The sequence below is a fragment of the Carettochelys insculpta genome, chromosome 3 (genome assembly GCF_033958435.1).
Source record: "Carettochelys insculpta isolate YL-2023 chromosome 3, ASM3395843v1, whole genome shotgun sequence".
Taxonomy (NCBI): Eukaryota; Metazoa; Chordata; order Testudines; family Carettochelyidae; genus Carettochelys; species Carettochelys insculpta.
This window is the reverse complement of record NC_134139.1, coordinates 99,799,474-99,813,895: the sequence shown is the minus strand read 5'-3', so window position 1 is coordinate 99,813,895 and position 14,422 is coordinate 99,799,474. Positions and strand designations below refer to the sequence as shown.

The 14,422-nt window shown below is 42.3% G+C and overlaps 1 protein-coding gene across 1 annotated transcript; it reads right to left on the bottom strand.

The window, feature by feature from the left end:
* Positions 1-232: 232 nt before the first annotated feature.
* ADAT2 (adenosine deaminase tRNA specific 2) lies at positions 233-14,398 on the bottom strand. Its single transcript, XM_074990455.1, has 6 exons — positions 14,304-14,398; positions 9,914-10,018; positions 4,284-4,434; positions 3,569-3,675; positions 2,386-2,458; positions 233-2,217 (listed from the first exon to the last, which is right to left on the bottom strand). The coding sequence occupies exons 1-6, from the start codon at positions 14,343-14,345 to the stop codon at positions 2,177-2,179; spliced, it is 519 nt and encodes a 172-aa protein (XP_074846556.1). The 5' UTR covers positions 14,346-14,398; the 3' UTR covers positions 233-2,176.
* Positions 14,399-14,422: the final 24 nt, after the last annotated feature.

The window sequence follows — 14,422 nt, the reverse complement described above, 5'->3', positions numbered from 1 at the left end:
CTACTTCGACGTTGAACGTCGAAGTAGGGCGCTATTCCTATCCCCTCATGGGGTTAGCGACTTCAACGTCTCGCTGCCTAATGTCAAAGTTAGTGCCGCTACTTCGAAGTAGCATGCACATGCAGACACGGCTTTGGTGAGTTATTACTCATATATTGTCCCATTGACTTCAGTGACTACTTTTAAGGCAAGTAAGCATTCCTCAGTTTAAGTAAGGATGGCAAAACAAGGCTTGGCTTCAAAAGTATTTAATTTTCCTATTAACAGTCACCTATGTACTTACATGGTTCCCAACACCCGTATCAGTTTCAAATATCAATTTGTCCTTTCAACACATTTCAGATGCAGAATGGAAGCAAAGGATATATGGCCCAGACCCTCAAAGTAGTTAGGTGCCTAACTCCCACTGACTTCAAAGGCAATTAAGCACCTGAATACCTTTTGAGGATTTGGGCCTTAAAATAATTAATTCAAGGTACTCAAAGAAGTTTGTGTAAATCTAGGAATTTAACTCATATCAGAGTTACCAGTCAAATGTCTTAACCACAAGTATATCCATCCCCACAGTGAGATCCACAGCATTAAAAGCTGTTATCTAAATTGTGGATATTTGGACAGTAGGTTGGTTTCAAGGCCTCTTGTAACTCTTGCCTACTGGAGGAAGTAAATTGACAGTATCTCTTTTCAGCACTACATATCTCTGTTGATGCTGATGAATCTAGAAATGCAGTAATATTTTATATGATTTCAGGAAAGAAAAGACTCAGACCAGCAGTAACTGCTGTCCAATGGGTCAGGAGATACAGTATACTGAAAATGTATACGAAAGGAATAATTTTAATATCTTGTAAATAGCAGTAATATGAAAAAGAGCATGTAGGAGCTCAGGACATTCTTCACTCCCACCCCCATTCAGTAAACTACAACCATTGACAAAAAGTCTCAGAGGGGTAACCGTGTTAGTCTAGAAAATTACACAGAGAAAGTAAGTATCTTTATATAACCATCAAAACAAAAATCTAGCTGTTACTCAGATGGTAGAAAATATTTAACTGTACCATGATTCTGACTATTGTATTCTCAGAATTTTAATCTCTTGTGTAATAAAAAAATATACATTTCCTCAAAATTTCTGCAAATCAGCCAACTAAATCATGAGACTTTTTTTCCTCAAGGTAAATATCTATCCAAGGCAATACAATCCGAATTTCAACTTAGACCTATATTTTTTATTCATTAATGGAACTGTAAGGCCCTCTTCTGGATTATGAATTACAGCAAGGCCAAGCAAAAGCATATGTAATTGATGTAAATAACAAATGCTCCAAAACCTAGACAGTCGTGCATTTTGTTCTTTTTTTTTTCTGACATTTTCCTTTCCTAGTTTTAACATATATGATTATACATTTCAAACACAAGAATATAGTAGTTTAGAATGAGTCCAACTGACTGACCTATTCAACACTTAACTGTAATCTTTTTCTATATGCTAATAAGCAAGAAAGGGGTAAGAGGCACAAACTTTCATGACAGCTTCCAAAACTTCATGAACAAATACTATGCAGGCAAACTGGTATTTGCTTATGCAAATCAAATAGTGCAGTTTTGTATAAATGCTTGCCTTTTCATGTGTGACTTCCCAGAAACTCTTTGAAAGTTTGGCCTACAAGAGATACACAGTAGAAAATAGTGAACTTTTACATGTAGCTGATCCCGATATCGGTGTTGGGTGGTGTAAATGAACATAACTTTCAAAGTGACTTGTTTATCCATATTTGATACTGAGACACTCTCTATAAATACCCACTTTCAAACTTCAAGAGGTTCCTCCATAGACTAAAGGACATGGATGTCCATCTATGCACTGTGTAGTACAGAAGTTATTCTAATGGTCCAGCTGGATTAAAAGAAATTGAGTCTGAATTATAATTCAAAATATTCCCCAACAAACAGAAGTCATACACTCATTGTAAAGGTTATTATCAATCATTCAACCTACTAGCCACAGAAAAGACAGAAATTGATAATATTCAAATAGTGAAACCATACTGATCAATGTATTCGAAGTTCATGAATGTGTCCATACCCAAATGCTGCATCTAAAGGAACAATGAAGAGATCTTTTTCCACAAATCACTATTTTCTTCTCTTTCAGTTTTCCATCAGTAGGGGACTATCACTTACTGCATTCCTTCTTCCGTACTTTTGATTTTGGTGCTGCCATAAAGGATGGAGACAAAAAACAGGACACGGAAAGTGAAAGATGACAGTACCTGTGCCAGAATTCTTTCAAGCTATGACTGGGGTGATCAGAGTTGCAAAACAAAAATTAAAAAAAACAAAAACAAACAAAAAAAAAACAACACCTCACTAAAGGAAACTTACCATTTGGATTTTCTTGTCTGTAGAAGGTTTTTAACATGTCCACTGCTTCTTCAGCTCGATAACCAGCAATGCACTGTTGAAATTAAAACTCTGTGTTTATTAAAGCCTCCAAAACCAAGATGCACAGACATTGTACTTCTTTTTCTGTATATGACTAAGTATCTATAATCAGAAATCCTCATTTTCAGGATGAAGACCTTGTCTATTTTTAAAACTAGGCTGAGGTTCAGTATAATAGTTGGCAGACCTGTTCATCTTCCATAAATGTTAAGAAAAACTCTTTTGCAACCATCATTCCCTCCTCCACATGCTGGCAGTATAGTTTCTGTTTACGTCTGTAAATCCTATTAATACTTGGTAATATAAGAAACATGAATGTGGGTATTTTTAAATTAGGTTTCTATCGAGTAGTTCTTCTATGATCATATTCCTAGAAATCAACTGTGAGGCCTCCTTGCCCTTCAAAAGTAACATTCCCACCCATAAAATGTACTGTAACCAGCCCAAATACGTGAATGAGAATGACAGGAAAAATAATGAGCTAGGATGTTTTCAATAACACCACTAATTGCAGAGAATACACCCACATAAGAAGGTGCTAACTTGTACACATTCATCCCACTGCAATTGCTTGTGGGGGAAAAAAAAGTGTTTATAATAGAAACAGCCTTTTCCTTTATACAGCTGGTCATATCTAAGAACTAAATACCCATCTTCAGCTCGGCTATCAGAAAAAAATCTTTCAGAAGTCTGTACAAAACGCTCAGACCGTAACCCACGGGTGAACAATAATTTTTGATGGGGGCCACTCCAAGATTTTGCTAAGTGTTCACGGGCCACACTTGTCTATGCAGCAGGTGCAGGGTTTGGGATGGAGGTTGAGTGCAGAACAGGGTAGGGAACTGAGATGAAGGCAGGCCCACTGACTGTGGTAACAAAGGTGGCAGTTGCACCGGGCCCCAGTATTTCAAACAGGCCTGGAACTCCCAGGTGCCACTACTGCTACTGCCACCATTAATCTAGAAAGTGGGTGCTCATGTTGTGATGCCATCAGAATGTATTTGCCGATATTGGAAATCCTTTCACAGCTGCACTATCTCAGCTTCTCATCACCAAGAGCACAGTAGCAGTATTCTTTCTCTTAAACATTAAACACCAGAAGGAATGCATCTCAATGTCCTACCTGAAATGGTTCCCCTGTGTCTGTTAAGTTAGCTGAGGAGATGTTCAAAACGGAGCCACAACCTCCAAAACGCTCATTTTGACAGCCATACACAACCAGTGGGATTTATAGGAAAGAGTTAAGGAACTAAATAAGAAAAGAGTGTTCTTAAGCAGAAGATCCTGATTTAACAAGTCATCTGAGTTCAGTAAATGGTGCTTATGCTCTTAATAAAGTTAGTCGTCATCCACCCTTCACTTTTGGGCTGGGACTCAGCGTCTGCTTCTGGGTAACATGTGGAACATGCCTTCTGCAGATGGAAGAATTGGTCAACCCACTCTAGCCTTTGAAATTGGAAGAGGTCCCACAGGGGACACACTCGAAGCCACATATTACTCGATAGTTACATTTTCCAAAACAGGACACTTGAGTGAGATGGACTAATTGTATACAGTAACGGGCTCTGAGACTTACTTTCACGCCCCTAAGAGAAAAGAATCTATGTGCCTGGTCTGCAAGTTGCTTTCTCTTCTCTTTAAATCTTTTCTTCTTGGTCTTTTGGCCTTTGATAATAGGAACTGTAGCATGAGTACATTTTCTGAGCAGATAAGCTGGTACTCTATAAAGCTTTTTTCAAAATATCAAGCTCTTCCCTACCAGTTCATTACCAAATGATTTACTTGAACATAACATACTGACATATGGTTTTCTCACCTGTATCACAACCAAAGGATACTCATCAAGCGCAGGGCTGCTGCACACATAATACAAGGCTCTACGGTTACATACAACACTGTGTGTGCAAACACTTCGTCAGGATCCTTACCATGTTGATGACACCAGTCTAGGACCTGATCAATTGCTACCATTTCGGCATGTCGAGTAGCCTGAGAATTTATACGGAGACAAAAAAGACTTGCACTGATCTACAACTTTAAGTATATTACCCCATTAAGTTTATCTGCTCCAATGAAATGAGAACACACCACCAAAACATTATCTTTTTTAATTTTTTTTAAAAACTTATTTTCATTTCTATCAAATCTGCAATGTAACGCTTCATTAAAGGGGCCCGTTTTTTGGCTAGTCCTGGCTGAAAAATTGAGCATATACAGAGTTCAATTTGAATTTTGCAGACTGATCTGAAGTAATGATTCTCAGCTTCAAACTTCAATCGTGTACAACTCTCAAGGAATCAACAAGCTTGATCAGATCTCATCTCATTCTGCCTGCTTCTTGACACAGCAAGCAGAGGGCTCAACTCAGGAGCACATCTCTCACCCTATGCTTCTCCGGCTTCATATATGAGGAAAATGCTAAGTAAACAGACCAGAGTGACCTTGATTTGTCTTTGTAGCCAAGAAAAGTGGGATAGGTTAATAAAATCTTACATAGCTAAAATTAACTGTAAAATAATATATAATTTAAATATCATCTCCATGTGGCTCTAAATAAATATTTCGATGAAATTTCCACATATTCATTCAATGTGACCTTTCACATTGCCTTAGAATGGTAACTGAGGATTCTTCAGTGAAAGTTCACTCTCAAAATGATTTGGCATTACCCACTGAACATGAAATTCCAGTGCAACACTGTGGCCAAAAAGGCTAATGCAATCCATGGATGCATAAAAAGGGAAATCGAGAGTAGGAGAGGTTATCTTCCCCCATATTTGAGACTTGTGAGCCTGCTACTATACTATTGTGCCCAGTTCTGCTAGCTAGAAGGATCCAATTCAAAAATATGTTGAAAAATCAGAGGGTTCAGAGAAGACCCACGAGAATGATTAACAGATTAGAAAGCCTAACTTATAGGCTGTGTCTACACTTACCAAAAACTTCGAAATGGCCATGCTAATAGCCAGATCGAGGAATACTAATGAGGTGCTGAAATGCATATTCAGTGCCTCATTAGCATGCCGCCAGCTGCAGCACTTTGAAATTGCTGCATTTCGCTCCCATGCGGCCCATCTACATGGGGGTCCTTTCAAAAGGACCCCACCAACATCGAAATCCCCTTATTCCTATGAGTTCATAGCATGCCTGCTGGCGGCATGCAAATGAGGCACTGAATACGCATTTCAGCACCTCATTAGTATTCTTCAATCTGGCCATTAGCATGGCCATTTCGAAGTTTTTGGCAAGTGTAGACGTAGCCATAATGACAGACTCAAAGAGCTCTATTTATTTAGCTTAACAAAGAGCAGGTTTGTCCAGTGACTTGATTACAATCTTTAAATACTTACATGGGGAACAAATATTTAATAAGGGGCTCTTCAATCTAACTGAGAAATGTATAACACAATCCAATGGCTGGACACTGAAACAAGACAAATTACGACAGGAAATAAGATGTACATTTTTACCAGTGAAAGTGCCTGACCATTGGAAAAACTGATCATGGTTCTTGGCAGATTCTTCATCACTAAGAATTTTTAAAATCAAATGAGACATTTTCTAAAATGTATTGTCTAGGACAGGGATCGACAACCCTGCGGCTCTTTAAGGATCCACTTGCAGCTCCAAGTGCTGCCGCCACTGACTCCATGTACAGCTTCAGAGGCTCCCACAGCTTATTTTTTTAAGAGGTGGCAGCCTCCGGAGCCACTACACAGTCAGCTGCAGCAGAGGGGAAGCTGACAGGGCAGGTAGCCCCAGAAGAGAAAGCCGGGGCAAGGTCAGCCTGCAGGACAGCTGGGAGGAGGGGCAGCTGAGCCTGCCCTGTCGGAGCTGTGCAGCCATGCAGAGAAGGCAGCGGCAGTGGGGAGCAGCGGTAGTGTGCAGAGCTCCTCATCTAAGCCAAGTAAATCCTGGGTTGAGGGGGTGGTGTTGTGGCTGAAGGGGTTAAACCTGGGCTTGGGATGTTGGTTTGGGGCTGAAGGGGTTAAACTTGGGGTTGGGAGGCAGATTTGGGGCTCAGAGGGGTTAAACCTGGAGATGGGGGAGCAGTTTGAGAGATGAGGGTAAAGCTGGGGGATGGGGTAACAATTTTCTAACTGGTGAAATGCACTGTGTGTGCACTGTTCTTAAAACAAGGGTTACAACAAGTACAGTTTGACTGTATTATTTTTTATCTATTTATTAAGGACTGCCTCATATTCATGTGCATTGTGGCTCCTGAAGTATTAGTTTTGTAACTGAATTTGAAAAAATGGCTCTTATTGCTATTTCAGTTGCAAATCCTTGCTCTAGGAAATAATCTGGGGAAGGTACGGCTTATGGCCATTTAGTTGGACGCAACAGTCTTTCTGGCCTTGGTCTCTATGAGTCTATGAACTTGTCTGCAGTAAGAGTGCCTGGGAGTGAGCTCACGGATGCCGCCAATCCCAGGCGAGCAGACTGATTCCTAGAAAACCATTACAGACAATGTAATTTAGAAAAGCCCTACTTGACTGATCTAAATTATGCCCTGAAGATGACAGAAGGCATAAAGATAGAGCTATGTCTGCTTTCCTTCACACAAAGTCAACTGCACCTGGCATGAGCTGGATGAAGATGAGAACTAAGTCCACGTTAATGGAACAACACAGGTCTTAAAATGACTTTGTGAACAGGTATACTGAAACAAACCAATGTGTCATTTTCATATTGGTTGTGCATGTGTTCACTTTTATATTACATCATGAATTCATTCATAATCTTCAATAGCCCCATATATAAAATTACTATTTGCATAGACTTTATGTGCTATGTATTTATTATTTATATTATTATAAAAGAGAAAAACTGATAAACAGTAATAATGGAACAAAAAACAATTATTGTTATAGAAGAATAATAAAAGGTGTTGGAAAAATAGACATTACCTGAAGGTAAAGTCATTAGGGAAGAAGCCTATGATGCTATTAATACAGTGCCCAAAAGTATCCTGTCCTAAACAACAATCAATCTAAACCTTACACAAGAATCAACGAGAGTGACATGGCTAAAGCTGGTAGTTCTGTTTTATCCCAGGGCATCATTAATAATTTATGAGTGGAAACAATATTTCCTTTTCAATGGTTACATATTGTACTTCGCAACATGCTGTGGGCAAAACACATGCTGACATGACTAAACAGGAGATAAACAGCAAGAAGAAGCCTACATGTGGTAACAAAGCATCTTAAAGGGAGAACAGTTTAGTGGGAGGATATGCTTGCACATATACAAATTCCAATAATTTTTCTTGCTGGGAAGGGCCACATGTATTATTACAAAGGAAACAGAAGGGTTATATGGAGAAGGAATGAGAACAATCAGGCTAGCGTGGGAGCTGCCAGAGGCAAAATAATGCTGGCTAGGTCTGGTGCACCTACTGCCAGCTCATTTAAAACAGAATGCCTAGCAAAGATATTTGGTGCACTCTTGCCCAATGAATTCAAGTAATTACAAGCCTAACAATCTTGAATAACTGAGTCTAGACATATGCTGCTACTAAGCAACATGAAAGATTCTGTAATACACACAACCATTCCTCCCATCCCCAACTTTGGCAAGAACTAGGACAATGATGATAAATAATTTTAAGATAAGTCTGGTAGCAGAAAAGGCTTCCTGGCTGGTTTTACATACATTGCTTTTGGCATATGGCACAGAAAAAGCACACACGTGACAATATGCAGAATAACTGGAGATTTCAGTTGCTGGCAACATTTGGAGAGATTTCAGAAAATATTTTTTTTAAAAAATGACCAGTTTGAAGCATGAAGTGGCATATGAACTTTTAGCGTATCAGGCAATATCTTGCAACACTGGCTATAAAAATGCCATGCAAATGCCTGTTTCCACTTTCTGGTGACATTGTAAATAAGAAGCAGGCAACGAAATCTACTATTAGTGTTTGCCTTTGCAATCAGCAGAACAAGAAGTAGTACTAAGTGGACTTATAGGCTATGTCTAAACTAGAAGCATCTGTTGACAGAAGTTACTCTTGAAAAGGAAAAGGAAAATCTCGACATAACCTCTGTTGACAGATTACATCTACACAACTTGCTCTGTCGACAGAGAACTGCCAGGTTACACTGCCATCTGATGCCAGAAGGCAGAATGGCAGCTCTGCAAAGGGGGCTGCCCGGCAACCAGAAGTCCCTTCTGTCGACAGTGTTATCCCTCAAAATTTTGAGGGATAATGCTGTCAAGGAAAACAAAAAAGCAGTCCAGTAGCACTTTAAAGACTAACAAAATAATTTATTGGGTGATGAGCTTTTGTGGGACAGACCCACTTCTTCAGATCATAGCCACACCAGAACAGACATCCCATTTCAAATCATTGTTAATGTGTCAAATTTGAATACATAAGAGAGTTCAGCAGCCTCTCTTTCCAAACAGCTGTGAAAATTCCTTTTCAGTAAAACACAGACTTTCAGGTCATTAACAGAATGGCCCACTCCATTAAAGTGCTGGCTGACAAGTTTGTGAATCAGGAGTGGTTTTATGTCTGTTTTATGCCCATTAGTTCTTTGTCTAAGGAAGTTTGAAGTCTGTCCAATACACAAAGCATGTGGGCATTGTTGGCACTGTTGGCACCTATGATGTTAGTTGAGGAACATGAGAATGCGCCCGTGATTCTGTGAATAACCTGGTTAGGTCCAGTGATGATATCTCCAGAATAGAAATGTGGACAAAGTTGGCAACAGGTCTCGTTGCAACGAAAAGTTCCAGGATTGGTATTCCTGTGGTACAGACTGTGAGTGTTGGTGAAGAAACTCATAAGGTTGGGAGGTTGTCTTTAAAGTGCGACTGGACTGCTTTTTTGTTTTCATAGTATATAGACTAGCACAGCTATCTCTCTGTTACTATTCAATACTGTCAAGGCAAATGCAGAGTTCTTTCAAAACTCTGTCGACAGAATGCTTTAAGTGTGTAGACACTCCCTGAGATATGTCGACGGAAGGCCTCTTCTGTTGACAAAGCTCTCTAGTGTAGACACAGCCATAGAGTCCAAAGTTTTACATTGGTTTGGTTTAGAGTGTATTTATGTGAAAAAAAACCATTTACATTTGTAAGTTACACTTTCACTGTAAAGGGACTGCACTTTAATACTTGTATGAGGGGGACTGAAAAATACTATTTCTTTTGTTAATAATTTTTACAATGTATATATTTGTAGTCAGTAATGTAAAGCAAGCACTGTACACTTTGCAGACTGGTTGTAACTGAAATCAATATCAAAATGTAGAAAAACATGCACAAATATTTAATATGTTTCAGTTGGTAGTCTATTACTTAACAGTGTGATTAATATTTTAAGTTAATTTTGTGAACCATAATGAATTGACACCCCAATGCATACATGGTGGGGAATCCACACCCGCTGGGCTCAGTGGTAAGGCTCCCATTGCACATAGTGTGTACTTTCTGACAGGTGTTTTTTGTGACTTACATTCTTAGTCTCATTAACCTCATTCCTCCCCTTTCCTAGGATTTCATTATTATAGACCATAAGACAGCCAACAGGGACTTCCCCATTTTCCAATGCTTCTTTAGCCTGCAAAACACACAAGAAAATTAGGAGGGAAGGGGAAATCTTAAAGATAAGGTGCAGACAAAATAAAACCTAATTGCTGTTAGCATTTGTATATAGTGTGCAACTGATGGCCATTTTACATGCTGTCACAGAAACTCTTTTTGTATTTGCTGTATGGATTTATCCTATTTCAGGTTCCTAAAGAGGAACTGGGTCAGCTGATTATGAGAGATCTGGGAGCTTTGGGGAAGGAGGGACACTGTGGAGGAAAAGCAGGAGTTGGGGAGTAATAGGTGGGTGTGACAGAGGAGGTACCTCCAACAGGCAGAGCCATCCCATCCATAGAGCAATCTGGGGCAACTGTGCCAGGCTCTGCCCTTTGGGTGGGCCTGCATCAGTTGCCTCAACTGTCCTATGGGCAGGACAGACCCTCAGGAATACAGGAGCCTAGTGTCTGGAAGCAGCAGGGGCCTCCCCCTCTCCCCAGTCACTGTGTGGTGGCAGGCCCCAGAGGCCTGGCAGCCTGCTGTGCTCTACCTTCTTCCTCCCAGCTGCATTCTGATTCACTCGAGCTGAGAGAAGTAGAGCACTCCAGACCCAAGGAATTCCACTTCCCACAGCTGTGAAGAAGTGGGGCACAATGGGCTGGGAAAGGGTGGTGGTGCGGAACTGAGCAGGCTGCCAGGCCACTCCAGACCCTGCTGCAATGGTGAGTGTGTGCATGGGGTGATTGCTGCTGCCACACCATGCCAGGCCTGTAACCCTCCAGCTCACTTGCTTAGAGGAGGGGGCAAGGGGATAGTGCAGGGGCACAGGTGGGACATGGGTGAGGCTTGTGGAAGGGGAGGAGTGGGGGTGGGGTGAGGTGAAGCAGAGACAGACCAGGGGTAGGGCCTGTAGAAGTGGGGTTGTCCTGGTCACATGCCTGAGACATTGAAGGGGGTCAGGGGAACAGCCCTGGCAGTGGGGGATACTCGCTGGAAATGGGATGCATTGATGCTCCCTGTCAAAGTGACCGGGTAGCTGGTGCAAGGCCAGAATGCACTAACAGCCATCAATCAGTGCCTCCTTACAGGAGTCCATCCCCAGTGATGTTAGCTGGGCCCTGGGTGGGTAGGATTGGACAAATGCAGCTGTGGGGAATGAATGTAAGGGAGGGACCAATCAGTTCCTTCTGAGATGCAGCTTATCTGCTTTGCAAAAACTCCAGACGTTTCCTGTTATTACAAAAATCCACATGCACTGAGAAAAGCTATGTCCTGGAAAACCAGGCTGTATGGTAATCCTATTTCACTCAGAAAACAGATCTGAGATGTTTTATTCCTTTTCAAAATAAAGGCCTTGATTCAACTCAGGAAACCTTGTGGCAAAAAGACCTATGCAAACAGCAACACATCCACCTTCCCTGAAATCAGTACAACTGCAAATGTGGACAATACTGATGAAGATTGGAGTGTGATGAGAGACTGAATGAGTTCAAACATCTACTAGTGTAGTAGCAGAGAAGTAGCCATGCTACTCCATATTCTAACAAAACAAACCAGCAGTCATGTAGCACTTTAAAGACTAACAAAACGATTTATTAGATGATGAGCTTTCCTGGGACAGATCCAGTTCTTCAGATCTACAGAATTTCCAGTCCAGACTCAGTTTTTTGTTTTATAATTGGAACTATGCATCCCCTAGAACTGGAAGGGACCTCAGGAGATCATCTAGTTCAGTCCCCTGCCTTCTTGGCAAGACCAAGCACCCTCCCTGGCATCTATCTGCCCCCATCCCTAAATGGTCTCCTCAGGGACTGAGCTCACAACCCTGGGCTTTTAGCAGGCCAATGCTCAAACCACTGAGCTTACATGGCCCCCAGGTCCAAAAAAGTAATTGCAATAAAAAGTGACAAATCAAATACACAGAAGTGAAGGACAGAGGTGAGAGGTGGGGAATGTTCACAAATCTCACTATGTAAGCTGCTTTTAAAGTCTCTTTGTTGTCGGATGCATATTCTCAGAACTTTAACAGAATGGCCCACTCCACTGAAATGCTCATTGACAGGCTTATGTGTATTGAGATTCCTAAAGTCTGGTCTGTGCCCATTCATTCTTTAGCAAAGTGTTTGCCTGGTTTGTCCAATGTACATAGTAGAGGGGCATTCCTGGCACATGATAGTATATAAATATTGCTCAAGGTATAGGAGAATGAGCCCCTGATCTTGTAATTAATGTGGTTAGGTCCAGTGATGGTGTCTCCAGAATAAATATGTGGACAAAGTTGGTAATGGGGTTTGTTGCAAGGAAAAGTTCCAGGACTGGTATTACTGTGGCGTAGGCTGTGATTGCTAGTGAGAATCTTACTTAGTTTAGGAGCTTGTCTATATGAGAGAACAGGCCTGTCACCTAGGGCCTTCTCAAGCACAATCTAGAATGGGTTGTAGTTTATTAATGATGTGTTGCAGGGGCTTGGCTGGGGGCTATAGGTAATGACAAGTGGTTTTCTGTTATTGACTTTCTGGGACCTATCTTGATATAGCTGGTTTCTGGGTATTTGTCTGGCCCTGTCAATCTGTTTTTTTACTTTTCCCAGTGGAAAATTAAGTTTTACAAATGCTTGATAGATATATCGAAGTTTTCAGTCTCTGTCAGTAGGATCAGAGCAGATGTGATTGTATCTAAGGGCCTGACGATAAACGATGGATCATGTGGTGTGTGCTGGATGGAAGCTGGAAGCACGTAGGTAAGTGTAGCAGTCAGTGGGTTTCTGGTAGAGAGTGGTGTCGATGTGGCCATCAGTGATTTGTACCATGGTGTCTAGGAAACGTATCTCTCATGTGGAATAGTCAAGGCTGAGATTGATGGTGGTGTACAGCTTGTTAAAATCACTGTGGAATTCTTCCAGAGTCTCTTTATATTGGGTCCAAATGATTAAGATATCATCAATGTAGCGTAAATAAAGGAGTGGTAATAGGGGACAAGATCTGAGGAATCATTCTTCTAAGTCAGCCATACAAATGTTAGCACACTTAGGGGCCATGCAGGTGCCCATAGCAGTGCCCCTAATTTGAAGGTATAAACTGTCCCCAATTGGAAATAAGTGTGAGTAAGAACAAAGTTACATAGGTCAGACAGCAGATTTGCCATGGTAACATCAGGGATGGTATTCCTGATCTCTTGTAGACCATGTTCATGCAAATAAATCTGATTCCGGGCTCAGATGATGTATCTGGGGGTGGGTTCATACTCAAATTTGACACATTAACACTTGGTATGAACACGGACAAAAATTATCACATGCATTAAAAGGACTGTTTCCCTTCCTTTGAGGTTCCTAATTATCTCAGGCAAGACACTTAACATCCCCCATCCCGCGCCCTCCTCCTTCAGTTCAATGTATTTGATTTGTCAGTTTTTATTGAGGTTTTTTTTTGGAAGGGGGGACCTCTGTGCTATCTAACTGAGTATGGACTGGAAATTCCATAAATCTGAAGGGGCTCTGCCCCACAAAAGCTCATCACGTAATACATCATTTTGTTAATCTTTAAAGTGCTACGTGACTGCTGTTTTATCCTCTGGTGTGTGTATAATGGCTCTCACCCAATGCACAATCCATGAAGGCAGGCAGATAGTCTACGTCTACCAGCCCTCCTTTGGGTGCACTGTCTTCAGGCCTGCCACAGAAAGATAAACCTGACTCCACCCTAGTCCAGGACGGAGACACAAACCCAGGCTCTTTGCTTGCAGTTTATTACTACATCCTGATTTGTGAGCTCAATAAGGGCAATCTTAGATATCAGTGACCTTGACCTAAGCAGCTGCACCCCTGGAAGCTCTCGAGTGTAGCTGTGCTCTTAGCAGACGCTAAATATGAGGTGCTGACTTTTGGTCACTCAGGAACATGCTCAATCCAGTGTCCCGGCCAGACTGGGACACCCTGCCAGCCCGCATTCTCTGCCCGCTGCCCTGGTACAAACACGCGGCTGAAGCTGAGCTCTCCAGTGCTTCGGCTTTACTCATAGTTTCACCTCCAGTGACCGGCCTGGCAAGTTACCCCTCTCTGGGGCACACCAGGCCTGAGCGCCGAGGCGCCCACCACCCACCTCCAGGCACTAAACTGCACCAGTTTAGCCCCACGGCCGCGCTGAGCCCAGGCCCGAATGAAAGCTCCGGGTAACTCCCACGTCATCCCTCCCCGCACTTGACCTCGCGCCAAGGGGCTGCAGCTGCACCCGGCCGGCCCGGCCCGGCGCCTGGCGGGATGCAGCCCTCCTGGGACCCACAGATCCCAGCAGACGCCGCTCTCCGGCCCGGCCCCTCACCATGCGCAGGGCTCGGTCCATCCAGCTCGCCGCCGCCGCCATCCCCGGAACGCGCCGCGCCACACGGCTGTTTCCGGGGGACCGGGCGGCAGCGGCACCGCGGGGGGAAGTGGTGGGCG